Raw genomic sequence first — 16,167 nt, forward strand, 5'->3', positions numbered from 1 at the left:
AAAACAGAACACAAGTGTATTGGTCAATTAGTATCTAGGATTATTAATACATAAAACATTTAACTTTACACCTTTGTTTAGTTGATTCTAAAGAATAAAGATCCAGGCTGTAAATGACAAAATACACATTTGTCATCATCATGGATAGGCCGTTTACCATTTCCAAGATGCGAACATATGAATTAGGAGCAGAAGCAGGCTATTCAGCCCCTCTAGCGTGCTCCGCCATTCAATAAGATCATGGCTGATCTGTTTGTGGCTCAAATTCCAAACTCCCATCTACTCCCGATAACCTTTGATTCCCTTGCCTAATGAGAATCTATCTATCTACCTCCGCCTTAAAAATATTCAGTGACCCCGCTTGCACTACCTTCTGTGGCAGAGAGTTTCAAGTCACACAACCCTCTAAGAGAACTAAAATTCTCCTCATCTGTGTCCTGAAAGGGTGACCCCAAATTTTAAAACCATGCCCCCTCGTTCTAGACTCACCCACAAGAGGAAACATCTTTTCTACATCCACCTTGTCAAGCCTGTGCAGGATCTTATATACTTCAATCAAGTCTCCCCTTCTCTTCTAAACTCCAGTGAAAATAAGCCCAGCCTGTCGAACCTTTCCTCATAAGACAACCCGCTCATTCTAGGTATCAATCTAGTAAACCTCCTCTGAACCGCCTCCAACACATTTACATCCTTAATAAGGCTACCAAAACTGCACACGGTATTCGAGATGCCGTCTCACCAATGCCCTGTATAACTGAAGCATAACAGCCTTACTTTTATTTTCAATTCCTCTCGTAATAAAGGGTAGAATTCCATTAGCTTTCCTTATTACTTGCTGTACCTGCATACCAACTTTTTGTGGCTCCTGCACCAGAACACCTAGATCCCTCTGCAGCTCAGAATTCTGCAGTCGTTCTCCATTTCAGTAATACTCTGCTTCTTTATTCTTCCTGCCAAAGTGAACAACTTCACATTTTCCCACATTATACTCCATCTGCCAGATTTTTGCCCACTCACTCAACCTTTCTATATGCATCTGGAACCTCCTTATGTCCTCTTCACAACATACTTTCCTACCTATCTTTGTGTCATTTGCAAATTTCACAGAATCATTACAGTGCAGAAGGAGGCCATTCGGCCCTTTGTGTCCATACTGGCTCTGTGAAAGAGCAATTCCCTCAGTTCCATTCTCCCGCCTTCTCCCCATAACCCTGCACATTCTTCCTTTTCATATAACTGTCTAATTCCTTTTTGAATGCTTCAATTGAACCTTTCTCCACTACAGTCTCAGGCAGCGCATTCCAGACCTTAACCACTGGCTGCATCAAAACGTTTTTCCTCATGTCACCTTTTTACTTCTCTTACCAAATACTTTAAATCTGTGCCCTCTCGTTCTCAATCCTTTCACAAGTGGGAACAGTTTCTCCCTATCGACTCTGTCCAGACCCCTCGTGATTTTGAATACCTCTATCAAATAATTTCTCAGCCTTCTCTTCTCCAAGGGAAACAGTTCTAACTTCTCCAATCCATCTCCATAACTGAAATTCCTCATCTCTGGAATCATTCTCGTGAAACTTTTCTGAACTCTCTTCAATACGCTCACCTCTTCCCTGAAGTGTGGTGCCCAGAACTGGACGCAATATTCCAGCTGAGGCCAAACTAGTGTCTTATACAGGTTCAACATAACTTCCTTGCTCTTGCACTTTATGCTCCTATTAATAAAGCCCAGGATACTGTATGCTTTATTAACCGCTCTGTCAACCTGTCCTGCCACCTTCAATGACTTATGCACATATACACCTAGGTCTCTCTGCTCCTGCAACCCCTTTAGAATTACACCCTTATTTTACATTATCTTTTCATGTTCTTCCTACCAAAATGAATCATTTCACATTTCTCTGCATTGAACTTCATCTGCCACCTCTCTACCCATTCCACCAACTTGTCTATGTCCTTTTGAAGTTCTACACTTATCCTCCTCACAGTTAACAATGCTTCCACATTTCATATCATCTGCAAACTTTGAAATTGTGCCCCGTACACCAAGGTCTAGGTCATTAATATATATCAGGAAAAGAAGGGTCCCAACTCTGATCCCTTGGGAACTCCACTACAAACTTTCCTCCAACCCAAAAAACATCATTAACTATTACTCTTTATTTCCTGTCACTCAGTCAATTTTGTATCCATGTTGCTACCGTCCCTTTTATTCCATGAGCTACAAGTTTACTCACAAGTCTGTTGTATGGCACTGTATCAAACGCCTTTTGAAAGTCCATGTACACCACATCAAAAGCATTGCCCTCATCAACCCTCTCTGTTACCTCCTCAAAAAACTCCAGCAAGTTAGTTAAACATGATTTTCCCTTAAGAAATCCATGCTGGCTTTCCTTAATTAACTCGCATTTGTTTATGTGACTATTAATTTTGTCCCAAATAATTTTTTCTAGAAGTTTCCCCACTACTGAAATTGAACTGACTAGCCTGTAGTTGCATGGATTACCTTTATACCCTTTTTTGAACAAAGGTGTAGTGTTTGCAATTCTCCAGTTCTCTGTCACCACCCCCAAGTCTAATTCAGCTACAATGCCATCGCTCCCCTCATCTAAGTCATTGATATAAATTGTAAAAAGTTGAGGCCCCAGCACAGACCCCTGCAGGACTCCACTCATTGCATCTGCCAATCAGAAAAGGACCCATTTATGCATACTCTCTGTTTTCTACCAGCCAGCCAATCTTCTATCCATGCTAATATGTTACCCCCTAGACCACGAGCTCCTACTTTGCGCAATAACCTTTTATGTGGCACCTTGTCAAATGCCTTCTGGAAATCCAAGTGCAGTACGTCAACGTGCTCCCCTTTATCCACAGCGCATGTTACTCCTTCAAAAACTCCAATAAATTGGTTAAACATGATTTCCCTTTCACAAAACCATGCTGACTGTTCCCGATTACCTTGAGATTTTCTAAGTGCCCAGCTATAGCCTCCTTAATGATTGATTCTTACACCTCCCCACGACAGACATCAAGCTAACTGGCCTACAGTAACCTGTTTTCTGCCTCCCCCCTTCTTGAATTTATATTTACTACATTCCAGTCTGATGGAACCTTTCCATAATCTAGCAAATTTTGAAAAATTAACACCAACTACTACCTCATCAGCCACCTCTTAAGACTCTAGGATGAAGCCCATCAGAACCTGGGGACTTGTCAGCCCGCAGCTCCATCAGTTTGTTCAGTACTGCTTCCCTGGTGATTGTAATTTCACCAAGTTCCTCTCTTCCTCCCACCTCCTGATTTACAGCTATTACTGGAATTTTTTTTGTATCCTCTATAGTGAAAACAGAAGCAAAATATTTGTTCATTTCATCCGCCATTTCCTTATTATCTGCTATTAACTCCAGCAGCATAGGTGAACTGAGAAAATCTGCAAAATTACCAATACTTTCCCAGCTTCCCAGTGCTCTATTCGGTAAAATATTTTTGAGTGTAACATTAATCTATACAGGGCAGTACACCCTGAATTTAATGTTAACATGTCAGGTGATCCCATCTGGGGCAATGGTCATATACAGTTGATTCAAGAATCTTGGATTTGGGGATGGTTGGGGAGCAGGGGAAGGGAGTGGCACAAGCCAATGTTCACATTTTTGACCTTAGGAGGAGGGAGGGAAGGAAGGGAGTGGAGGGGAGAAATTAAGAGAGAAAAAGAGGGGTGCTTGAGCATGAGGCTGTGTCCAGATGTAATGCCATTACCACAGTTGAATAGCATTCTGACATTTCCTGATATGGTCAACAAAGAATAGCCACTTTCAATTACCTGAGAGCAGATGAATGCATGTGGAAGGGTAACCCAGCAGGATTCAGTGACTTCAGGAGACCAGAACAAAATGAGGAGCTATTATTTTCAAACCACCGAACAGTAGCTTGTATTTTTGTTGCATATGTGCATCTAATGTTCGCAGATGTTGTACGTTGTCAGATATATAAAATATTCTTTAAAATAATGTGTGTTTCTCACCTATACTTCTAATCTCCAGTCTGACACTAACACATTCCCTGATCAAACATTAATTAAACTTTGAATGACCTGAACAGTTTACTACCAGCATTAAACTTTGTGATCTTAAAATGATTTAGCTCCACCTTAGCAAAATAAGACATTGTGCATTACGTGATAAAGCACAGTAGCATCCCTACAGTGGATCTTTATTCTGTCCTTATAAACAACATGTCATCTGATTTATCATGAGCAATGCCATGCAAGATGCCCAAACATCCTGATTCAGGATCAGGCTTTGTAGGAGAGTTCCAATTGGCTCCTGTCAATAATGTCTCTTCCTTCCTATGAACTCTGGTCTTGTAAAAGAATTCAAACCTGTTGTCCCAGATTACCCATTTGTATAATGTATGGCTCCTGTCTTTTTACAATTTTTAACTCTCCTTATCTCATCACACCTGATGCATATTCTTTGGAATTTCTTCAGGGAAAAGGAAAATCTAAGAGGAGTACTTCTTGTTCAGAAGTACTCTCCTATATAATGCTATCAGTTTCTGAGATTTTATGTTAAATGCTAGCCCTGAATTTTCTTGACTTTCTGTCACTGAGATGCTGTAAGTTTGGCAGAAGTGTAGCAGAAACCCTGTTTACACATGGCAGGAAGACTGAGGAAATCAAGGCCATAATAACTGGTTATGCATCTCCAGTGACTCACAAGTGGACCTTGCATCCCTACAGAGCACCGTTATCAAGATAAATGATAGGATGGCCCAGGAATTGTAACAGAGAACCCTATTCTGTGCACCAGCTACTGGGATATAACCTGCTGCCACATGAAATCTCCTGTCCTTTAAAGGTGAACTGAATAGACGGATGTGTTAATAGGGTGAGATAAAGTAAGGTAAGAGGAAGCTCATGTGCAGTATAAACTCCAGTATTAAAATAACACAAGAACACAAGAAATAGGAGCAGGAGTAGATCATATGGCCCATTGAGCCTGCTCCACCATTCAAAATGATCATGGCTGATCTTAGGATTCAACTCCACTTTCCCTGTTGGGCCGAATGGCTTGTTTCAATGCAGTTCTGCGTAACCAATGACTACATTTCAAAAGCAATTTGTTGGGTGTGACGCACTTTAGGATATCCTAAAGATGTGAAAGGTGCTATGTAAATGGAAGTTCTTTCCTATTTCTAGAAGTATTTCTTTTGTTACTATCTCTGCCTGTACTCAAAAGCTAAGTTGACGGTGGCTAAGGCAGTCGCTTTAAAAAGTTACTCTATGTGGATAAACATGATTTTGCTGTCAGCACAAAAGAAAAAGTGTTGATGCGTAGCCCAAACTGTAATAGTGCTTTTGCAACTTTACCAATATCTGGGCAACACCCCTTTTTCCTCTGTGACATCTGAACTTCTATAAAATTATTTGTTTGACATTAAGAGACCAGAACTTGTAAGGCTTTCCATCAGCCAATTTAGCAGTGTCTTTTGGGTTCTTTCCCTATGTGCTAATTGCTGAGTTCTATTATGTTTCTTCTGGTATCTTAAAAAAGGATCTGCCCAAGATACACCCTATCTTGAATTGGTGTCTGCATGTTGCAATGAAGCTCTTATGATATTTCATAGAGCAAAGACCCCATATACTACAATACTTGCAGGCCCATCATCTTTTTCAGTATAAATGGCAAGGCACTTGCAGAAGTGCTGACAATTCACATACAGTTTCATCATTTTTCATACAGTATTCTTACAGCACTACTGTTTATGCTATTGCCACGGGTGTACCTCTTTCCCTCTTTTATGATTTGGCCTGGGAGGAGCAACAATCCCAGAACAGATGTTTTTCAACATCCAATAGGTTTTAAACTGCAGTTTGTTTTAGTTCAGCAGTTTGTTCCAAATTTATGGTATATGACCAGCTGAAATAAACTCTATGTTTATTGTAGCCTGAGTTATACAGTATGACATGAGATGCTGTTACAGAAGATGAGACCTACCAAATGTCACTTAGCTCAGTGGTACTCTTACCTCCACATCAGGAGGAGGTGGCATCAGGCCTCAATTAAGGACAGGATCAAATAGTCTAAATTGACACTGCAGTGCAATACTGATGAAGTGCTATTCTCCCAGATGAACCACTAAACAGAACTATTCAACCTGTTCAGGTGGTTGTACAACCTCTCATGGCACTTTATCAAAGAAAAGCAGCAAGTTCTAGTTCCATTCCAGAACTTGAGCACATAGTCCAGGCTGATGCTTCTCCCCAGCCCTGAAGGAGTACTGCAGCACCAGAGGTGTTGTTTTTCAGGTAATAATTAAACAAGGCTCGATGTGCTTGTTCATGTAATGTGGATGTAGAGTATGGCAGTATTAGAAGTAGATGTCCTGGTCAATAATTATTCAGCAAACAATATCATCAAAGCATATGACCTGGTCATTCATCTCATTGCTGTTATTGGGCTTTACTGTGTATAAATTGACAACTGTGCTTGCCTCCAAAACAACAGTCACTGCACTTCCAAAGTAACTGATTGTGCAGGCCTTGAGGATATGAAATGTGCTATATCAATGCAAGTTCCTGCTTCTTTTGTTCTTATAGGAAATGGAATGAAATGTTTGAGAGATAAGGTTATTCAAAAAAAACCAAAATTGATAATTATATATGGTAGGTTTTGAAATTCTTTTTTGAATGACATTGCATGTAATTTGTCTATGTGATATGCAACATTGGCAGCAGTGTTATGCAAGATTGTCTTAACCTGGTATGAAAGAAATGGTGTTTGTTTTACATGTGAAGTACATACCACTCAATGTGAATCATTATAGAGACTGGCCTGCAGACCTTTGCAGACCCAAAAGTGATCAATCTAATATTGCAAAATAGCAAAATGTTTTTGTTTTTCATCCCTTGTTTGTGAGTGATGTGCTAACACTGTGTTCGTTGTCTGTTCTAGACCCTCCCGGAATAATGGAAATTAAGAGTTCTGGGATGATGCTGGGTAAAGAAGGATTGTTGCGATGTGAGGCTTTAGCAGTTCCCGCAGCAGCCTTTGAATGGTATAAAGGCGACAAAAAGTAAGTCCACGCTCTGAAGAAAAGCAGATTTCTGCTTTTTCTCTGATTGTCTTTGATTTTCATGCCGTATGTTAAACAAAATATTGGCTGTTGTCGACAGCTACAGTGGTAAACTATTCGCTTCATATGTTTCAGAAGTAACCATAATATAATAATGTTCAAAGCTAAAAATTGAGGTGTTATTGAACAGCCAAGATCACGTCTCTAAACCAAAGTACAATAACTTACATTCGAAAAACTGAAATTGCTGGGAATGCAGAGCAGGTTGAGCAGCATTTGAAAAGAAAGGCTTGGGCTTATGACTTCAAGATGACTGAAGAATCAGCTTTTATATTGCAGGCAAGGGCAAGTGAGGGAATGGGAGGACACAAGTGGTCAGATACTCTCTCTACTTTCACAGAGGCCGCTAATGGGTGTGATAGTCTGGTAACAAATTTTAAAATACTGGACGCATTGTTAAGTCCTGTATATAAAGGTCACCTGAAATGGTATAGATAGGCAAACACTTGCAAGAGAAAGGCATTTGGCACGTAGACAGTTGGCCAGACATGGCTCAAGAGGGAAATGGAAGAGTGTAATGTGAACGCTATTATGAGAAAACAAAATGTATTTTTAGCTTTTTTTCAGATTTTGAGGATTTTCTCTTTCTGTATAATGAAGCTCAATGTATGCTTGAGGAACAGCACCTCATCTTTCGATTTGGCACTTTACAGCCTACCAGACTCAGCACTGAGTTCAACAATTTCAGATCATAACCTCTGCCTCCATTTTTTCTTAGACAGCAACTGTTGGTAATGATTCTGCTATTCCCATTTACTCCTCCTCTAGACCATTCTTTCACTCCTTTACTAATCCCATTACCATTTCTTTTTGCCTTACGCCATCATCCCTTTTGTCATTTAATCGCTCCTGCTTTTAACCCTATCACAAACATTCCCTTTTATTCTTCCATCTCTCACCCCCTTTTCCTGCCTCTGTACTTGCTTAAAACCTGTTACATCTCTAACGTTTCCCAGTTCGGTCGATGGATCATCAACCTCAACTGTTAACTCTGTTTCTCTCTCCACAGATGCTGCCTAATCTGCTGAGCAGTTCCAGCGTTTTCTGCTGTTATTTCAGATTTCCAGCATCCGCAGTATTTTCCTTTTTCTCTTTTTCTATAGTCTCCCACATAGTGTACTTGACCCTTTGTGATATTTTTAACAAAATGATCCCTTTTCATTTATTTTTCATAACCATGTACCCTGCTTTCTGACATTAGCCAGCAATTATTCCAGTGACCCTTGTTCTATTGTGTACTGATTGTACTGATTGAAGGCTTTTCTTCTGCATGAACCTTCTGATAAGACTTTAAACCGAGGCCCTTACTGCCGTCTCAGGTGGACATAAATGATGCCATGACACCATTTTGAAGAAGAGCAAGGCCGTTCTCCTTGGTGTCCTGGCTAATACTTACCCCTCACCAACACTGAAGACAAATTATCTGGCTATTATCACATTGCTGTTTTTGAGACCTTGCTATGCACAAATTGGCTGCCATAGTTCCTACATTTCAATAGTGATAACACTTCAAAAGTACTTAATTGACTAAAACACTTTGAGATGTCCTGAGTTTGTAAAAGACGCAATATAAATGCAAATCTTTCCTCTTTACATCTCCATGAATACTTAAGCAGGAGTTAAGCACAGTTTCTCCTTTACTGTGACCACTTCTAGAATAGTAATTAGTCTTCCTACTCTTCCCTACCCTGCTTTCCCTGGGTATCTAAACTTCCCTTTTTCCTACTCTAGTAGGTTTCTCATAGTTACAACTTGAGGTCCTGTGATGTAAGAGGTAAGCAGCTAATCATGAGCTAGAAATAGCTCACGAGAATGAAGTGACGACCCTCCCCTCAAGGCAGCGTGATCCTGAGAAATGTCTGCTGGGGGCAACCTTCTCTGGACCTTCTGCCTGGGCCATCTGGTCTTGTCTGCTATGTGCCATGGTGGTGCTTTCATGGTGTTTTGAAGGGATAGGCCAATTGGCCTGTGTGTACTGCAGCCTCAGGTAGGTTTACTCCAGCTGTCACCATTTTCCTGAGCCGGATCTGTTTATCCATTGATTTGTGGAGCGTCTGGTCTGTGAACTTCAGTGAAAAGAAGTTTGGGCGCAATGAAGAATCAACTGCCAAACCGCTATGAGCCCATTTTACACATCACAGACCTTTATCCTCTGGCAATCGCTGCTGCTCTTCATAGAACCATCGGAAATCTGTGGATGGCTATTAGCCGACGAGGCTTATCCCTTGAAGTGATGGCTGATGACTCCAATCTGTTACCCTGCCATGGAGGCTGAGAGACACTACAGCCGATGCCACCTGAGTACAAGGGTCATCATTGAGCAGGCCAATGGCCTCCTGAAGATGAGGTTCAGGTGCCTTGATTGGTAGGATGGCGCCCTCCAATACATTCCCTCAAGGTTCTTGCGCATTGTGGTGGTCTGCTGTGCTTTCCATAACACGGCCCTCCAGAGAGGTGTCAACCTTGAAGGGGGAGAAGTGCAGGAATGGCACAGCTCCTCAGAGGAGGAAAAGATGAGGAGGAAGCTGAAGGAGAACTGCAGAATGGTCCCATGCTTTGCAGGGATGTCGCTGTAGTAAGCTTAGGAGACAGAGCGCCCATCAGGATGGCAGAGACGTTAGGGTCACTGTGATCCAGACATGTTTCACGAAGTGACTCAGTCTGCAGGACATTTGGAGATGAGAGTCTACTTCATCTTCATGAGAGGAAGCATCCATTAGCAACAAAAGTCAGCAACCTTCCAATGGCACAAACACTGCAAGGCTGTAGAGCCTCCACGTGACCCCCTGTTCCCCAATGCACTCCTTTACTTTGCTAACCCTATTTTCCATTATCCTGCCTCTTACCATGATAAAATGGAAATACACAAGTCTACCTTAGTATAACAATATGCCCAGTGCTTTATCACATTGCAGTTTGATATAATTTACAACAGAAACACCCAAGTGACCCACAATGTGACATTGCTAACGCAGTGGGTTCCTCTCACGACCATTCCTACCAGTCTCCCCCTGTAGCTGAGGATGAGGTGGAGGCTAGTGCCTGTCTGTGACTGAGATGCCCGTGGCAGTTGGCCTCATTGTGGAGGTGCTGAGGAGCACCTCCCAGAGGCTGCTACACCGGCATCACTGCAGAGGCAGGCTCTGCCACAGGGCATAACTCTACAGATGCTTCGTCCCGTTGGCGAGGGCATGAAAGCAGAGGATTATGATGGAGCTCTGTGAGAGGTGGCCCTCTCATCATCATCATTTTATGCATGTCAGTGCACTGTTCCTGCATCTACTTTGAGTGATGCCGCATATGGCTCTCCATCAGTTTGGCCACGCTGTCAATGGAGGAGCTTATGCGCTCAAATCACTGAGACATTGTGAAGCACATGAGATGAATGGACCCTTCCATTGTCATCCCATCACTCTGCAGTGCCTCAGGTAACTCCACCATGTGGGCACACATCTCAGACTGGCTCTTCAGGTAGAGCTACCTGTTTCGTGACTCTATAGGCAATGCATCTTCACCCTGCTGAGCAGGGCTGCGCCTGTCCTCCAAGGGGGACTGGCAACAACTAACTCTGCCTCCCCTGTCTCCTCCTGCTCTGAAGTGATGTGCACTTCACCCTATGCCATTGCTTCTAATACCACACGCGGATCTGCCGAGGTGCAAGTATCTCCACTTGTGGAGGGTGCGCAAGAAAGATGTGATGGTGCAGGCTCTGATGTGTCTTCCTCCTCTGACTCCTCGGAAACATTCTGGCGCTGTGTCAATCCATCCCCCTCTGCAGCTGGCCCTGTGGGAGAGATAAGAGAAGGTGGTCATGAAAAATCGGGACAATCAACAGAAGGTTCTGCTGTTTAAAATAATGAGATGACAGCGTATGCAGTGACATAAAATTGCCATACATTACCTGAACCTGGAGATGTTGAAATCTTTTCACCCTGATTATGTTGGTCCCCCGTTTCTACATCTCCAACGTCCCGGTGGCTTGCCAGTCTGACCAGGTCAGGAGCCACATCCTCAAAGTGAGTCAGTGAAGCAAACTGAGGAACCCCACTGTCCAAACGTGCCCTCTCCCTGGTGTTCTTCTTTTCAGCCTACAAGGTGAAGAAAGATGCTGTTAGGAAAATGCCGCTCTCCCTCACCACTTGCAGTTTTTCATTTGCAAGTGATGTTGCAATCTTCACACTTGCTTACTGCCCAACAGCAATAGAGTTATGAACTATGCTTATGGGTCATCAATGCTGCCCTGCACACATCTCCCCTATGGTCAGGGGAACCCTATGTGCCCTCAGGATGCCCCTCCCTTTGCATTCTGGTGACTGCTGACCAGGAGGCATGCCATCTGGGTCTATCTTTGGACTCGCCTTCCCAAACCTAAGCAGGTTATTGAAACGTTTCCTGTACTGGACCCAGTTCCTCCTCACCACTCGTCTGCTGCTGACCTCATGAGCTACCTCCAGCCATGCCTTCTTGATCAGTCTTGCAGGCTTTCTCCTGCCACTGGCAGGAAAAAGGACATGTCTCCGTGCTGTCACACCTCCAGCAGCACCTCAAGTGAGGGGTCAGAAAAGCGGTGAGGGGGGAAAGGGGGCGGCGGGGTGGTGGCTGCCCTGGGGAGGCTGCCCTGGAATGGGAGCTCTCCCTACCCACGGCCCTCTGCTCAGCTCCTCCTTCCATCCTTCCAACGAACAACAACCACAGCAATGGCTGCTGCTCGCCCTTTAAATCGAGCCTGTTGCTTCCTGTGTCCTGCCTCCTTCCTGCACCCACCACTGCTAATTGGATAGCAAACGCAACTCTGAGCCAATTAACTTCATTTTGAAGTAAAATCGTAATGCCTGTGCATTGCCAATGCAGTGTGGGGTCAGAACTCAACCCCGGAATTTAAATCCTGCCCCATGAGACCAAATTCCACCCAGGCAGTTTGAGAATTTGAGTTCAATTTAAAAAGAAATAATCTTAAAGCAGCAAACAAAAGGTAAAATATGTTGTAAAAATAAATTCTATTTGCTGAAACGATGTAGCAAAATAAAATGGACAGAAATCTGAATCATATGAAATCTGGGCTTTATGAAATTGAAGCATAACTCTCATTTCTAATAACTGCTGGGGTGAAAATTCATGTCTAAGCAAAATAACAATAATCGATTCCAAAGTAGTCTTTCTTGGAATTTTAAAACCATTACCTTTTCAATTCTCACGTTATATTCACTCAATAAAAGTGTTTTTTTAGTGTTTTTGGTGATCCCAGGATATATTATGGATGCTAACAGGAGCTGTATCATTTTAGTTGGGCACTCTGGCTCTGTCTCATTGTACCCTGCTTTCCCCTCACACTTGAAAAGAATTTTCTTTACAGCAAGAATGTGGATTTAATTCAGTACTAAACAGCCTATGTACAGTGCAGCGTGGAAAGGCTGTGATTGCTGTTGCTTGGCAATAGTTATCATTTTCTAATCATCTTACTTGTTTCTGTCAATCCATTAGGTTGGCCTCTCGCAGACAGGGGATTCAAATCAAGAACTTCAGTACCAGATCTATTCTCACTGTTACCAACATTACAGAGGATCACTATGGCAACTATACATGCGTGGCTGTTAATAAGCTAGGGACAAGTAGTGCCAGTCATTTTCTACACAGTAAGTCTTGTGAAAGATTCCTGCACTTCTATTGTTTCAAAATGAACACAGTGGTGGTGAAATGGGCTTAAAAGAGCTAGATTTGTAAGCTTTCCTTTTGTTTCACAAATGGCATTGTATTTTTGTGCTTTTGTCAAGACCTACCTATGTAATTCCAATTAACTGTTCTTCCTTTTATGTAATTTACCAATTAAATCAGCACAGCTCCTCTAATGGATTAATGGATAAATGTGCTATATGTTGAGATACCTCCAGCAGTTGAATAAACTGCACACACTTAACATCTGGACTCACTTAGGAAGAATGGCCCCTTGGGTGAGGTGCTGTAGGACCTGTCTGCACACATGGAATCATATCTCAGCATGTGTCAGCAGTTACAGAAAGGAGGCAAGTAAATTGGGAAGGAAAATAAAAACTAAACCATTTTGTTCTTGTACGCAAACACGGTTCAGAAAAAGGAGTGGGCGCAGGGATAATTGGATATTTCACACATTCAAGTTTTTATAAACCATCTATGTTCCTGATAAAAACAGAGTTTTTTTCAGTCTTCATAGGGATTTCCATTTCTGCCGTGAACTCCAGCTAACTCGTGGCCAGAGAATAATTGCTGGACATAGCATGCAGGCTAGCAGATGGCCTGGGAGAATTATGGTGTGTTCACATACTCTGGCCTTCAATGGCATTCTGTGCACGTATGGTATCAATAAGCATGGTTGTTTCAGTAACAGAATTAGAGAGGAATTTGGAAGGTGGAGGAGGGGAAGGCAAACACTCAATCCATTATAGATGCCTGCTTCAGGCAGACATCAGAATTCTTCCCCAATAACTCCTCTGCATTCTGCCCTTTAGCCAAGGGTAGATCCTTCTTTCTGCTGTCTCAAGTCTTTACAACCTTCTGAGAAGCACTTCACTGCCTGACTGTCTCCAGCTTTCAGGTCTCTGTTTCATTTTTAAATCCTGATTGCAGTGTTAGCTTTTTGTCAAAACTGACTATCCTTCCTCCCCATGAGTGTTACCTACTAGTCTGACTTGGCAGTGTCTCCAAGTTCAAATGAATAGAGTTGTTACAGTAGCAATGAGGGTGGATGGTTGCTGGAATGTCAAATTATCTTTCATTGTCTCTGGACACCCTATCTGAAATATAATATACACCTGCCAGGCATGCAGTGCTGTGAGTGTAATCTCTTGAGAGCTAAGTCTAGCGCAATAGTAACATTTTTAGCACCATTACACCAAGGTCCTCCCAGGGCTGCAGTCTAAGATAACAAAAAGGAACAGTGCAAATAAGTTTCATTTTTCAGTGGAGTATCCAGAATTGTCTAAGAGTTAATCACATTCTGTGGGGTAAATATCCTGACTGCTGGTATCACTGCAAGACTTTAGTCTGCATCCTGCATGCTAAAGAAGATTGTTGCCATGCTGAGCAAATTGTGCAATATATGGCTGGAGGTCCTGCCTAGCATTACTTCCTTGTTTCAATTTTGAAACTGGGCCAGTAAAGTGGCACTGGTTGTAAGCACTGTACCACCAGAACAAATATCATTGCATGTATCCTTCTCAGGAAGAGGGCATCAGTGACACAAAACAAAGGACTCAATCAAATTAAAATTACACGTGTGGAACATTAGGTTTGGTCCTCGCCACTGATGAGCCAAACAATGTCCTGTGTTGTCTAGCAATCAAAGGGATTGAACCAATGTTGACCACCTAATCTCACTCCAAGGTCGTCTGGGTACTAGGGCTTGAAACAAAGGCAAGCAGTCGGAGCCTTCCGTTGAAACTGCATCTTGGTCCTTTGGAGGGTAGTTTTTGGCAGGCCCTGGGACAGATTCACCAGGAAGTCCTCCAGTCTGCTCTCCCCTCTGCACATCAGGGGCAGAATTTTATTCGGCTGTCTAAAGCAGGAATGGTGGCGTGGGGGGACGGAGAATCGTGTCGGAATCGTCGGCTCGGAAATCCAGCATCATGACGCCATTTCCGGATTTTGCCAGTGGCAGGAAAGCACTAAGGCAGCAGTGCCGCAACGACACGACGGGAAGCTGATTTAAATTGCTGAGCAGATGATTGTAATACATTTGCATCTAATCCACCTCAATTTAATTGTGGGATGATGATTTAGTAAACGGTAGGTGGCACTCATGTGGCTTTAGATTCATGGCTGTTAAAAGCTGGAGGCAACAAAGCAAAGGCTTCAGAGCCGTGACAGGGAGGCACCCATGAACAGTACGTGTAGGGGAAGGGGGGGTGGTGTGGAAGCCACTGTCAGACTGTTACTGTGCATTCGGAAAGAGGGGTCCTGTTGTTGTGGTCTCTGCAAGTGGGAGGGTTGTGTTGTCAGAGTCTTTGACGGGAGGGTTGTGTTCTTGGGGTCTCTGAAAGGCAATTTGTGTTAGCGAGGTCACTGCAAAGGGGGTCGTGTTGTTGGGGTTTCTGACAGGGGGGATCGTGTTGTTGGGGGCTCGGCAAGGCAGGGTGCTTCAAAATAAAAACAAGAAATGCTGGAAATACTCAGCAGGTCTGGCAGCATCTGTGCAGAGAGAAGCAAAGTTAACGTTTCACGTCAGTGACCCTTCTTCAGAACTTACAAATGTTAGAAATGTAAAAGGTTTTAAGCAAGTAAAGCGGGGGTGGGGCAAGAGATAACAAAAGAGAAGGTGTTGATAGGACAAGGTCACAGAGAATAACTGACCAGAAGGTCATGGAACAAAGGCAAACGGTTTGTTAATGGTGTGGTGAAAGACAGCGTTAGTACAGAGAGGGTGTCAATTGACTGTAAAGCACAAAGCACTCCAAGCACAAACATTAAAAAAAAAATTTAAAACAGAAACAGTGGGTAGGTACAGTAGAAACAAACTAACCAAACTAAAAAAAATCTGAAATAAAATAACCAAATAAAAAAAGAAAAAATAACGAAACATAAAAAGGGGGGACCCATCATGCCCTGAAATAATTGAATTCAGTGTTCAGTCTGGCAGGCTGTAGTGTGCCTAATCGATAAATGAGATGCTGTTCCTTGAGCTTGCGTTGATGTTCACTGGAATACTGCAGCAATCCCAGGACAGAGATGTGAGCAGGAGAGGTGGGGGGTTGGCGGGGGCTGTTAAAATGGCAAGCAACCAGAAGCTCGGGGTTCTGCTTACGGACTGAGCGGAGGTGTTCCGCAAAGCGGTCAGCCAATCTGCATTTGGTCTCCCCAATGTAGAGGAGACCACATTGTGAGCAGCGAATACAGTATACTAAATTGAAAGAAGTACAAGTAAATCGCTGCTTCACCTGAACGGAGTGTTTGTGGCCTTGGATAGTGTGAGATCTTTGGTTGCCCAGACTACTGGTTGAGAGGGTCAGCTGTCAGCACGGCTGGGCATTGGGGGGCATCAGGGATTCTGCAGGAAGAAGTATC

The 16,167-nt window shown here is 43.0% G+C and overlaps 1 protein-coding gene across 3 annotated transcripts in view; it reads left to right on the top strand.

The window, feature by feature from the left end:
- The window catches only part of negr1 (neuronal growth regulator 1), a 751,054-nt gene that overhangs the window by 618,164 nt on the left and 116,723 nt on the right, over positions 1 to 16,167 (top strand). For all 3 annotated transcript variants that reach the window (XR_010975514.1, XM_068037244.1, XM_068037246.1), the window contains exons 5-6: positions 6,954 to 7,074; positions 12,616 to 12,767. Coding sequence is in view for 2 of the 3 variants with exons in the window: in XM_068037244.1 (XP_067893345.1) it covers positions 6,954 to 7,074; positions 12,616 to 12,767 (273 nt within the window). In the remaining variant the exon portion in view is untranslated. The remainder of the gene's footprint in view (positions 1 to 6,953; positions 7,075 to 12,615; positions 12,768 to 16,167) is intronic.

This window comes from Heterodontus francisci, chromosome 8, assembly GCF_036365525.1.
Source record: "Heterodontus francisci isolate sHetFra1 chromosome 8, sHetFra1.hap1, whole genome shotgun sequence".
Taxonomy (NCBI): domain Eukaryota; kingdom Metazoa; phylum Chordata; class Chondrichthyes; order Heterodontiformes; family Heterodontidae; genus Heterodontus; species Heterodontus francisci.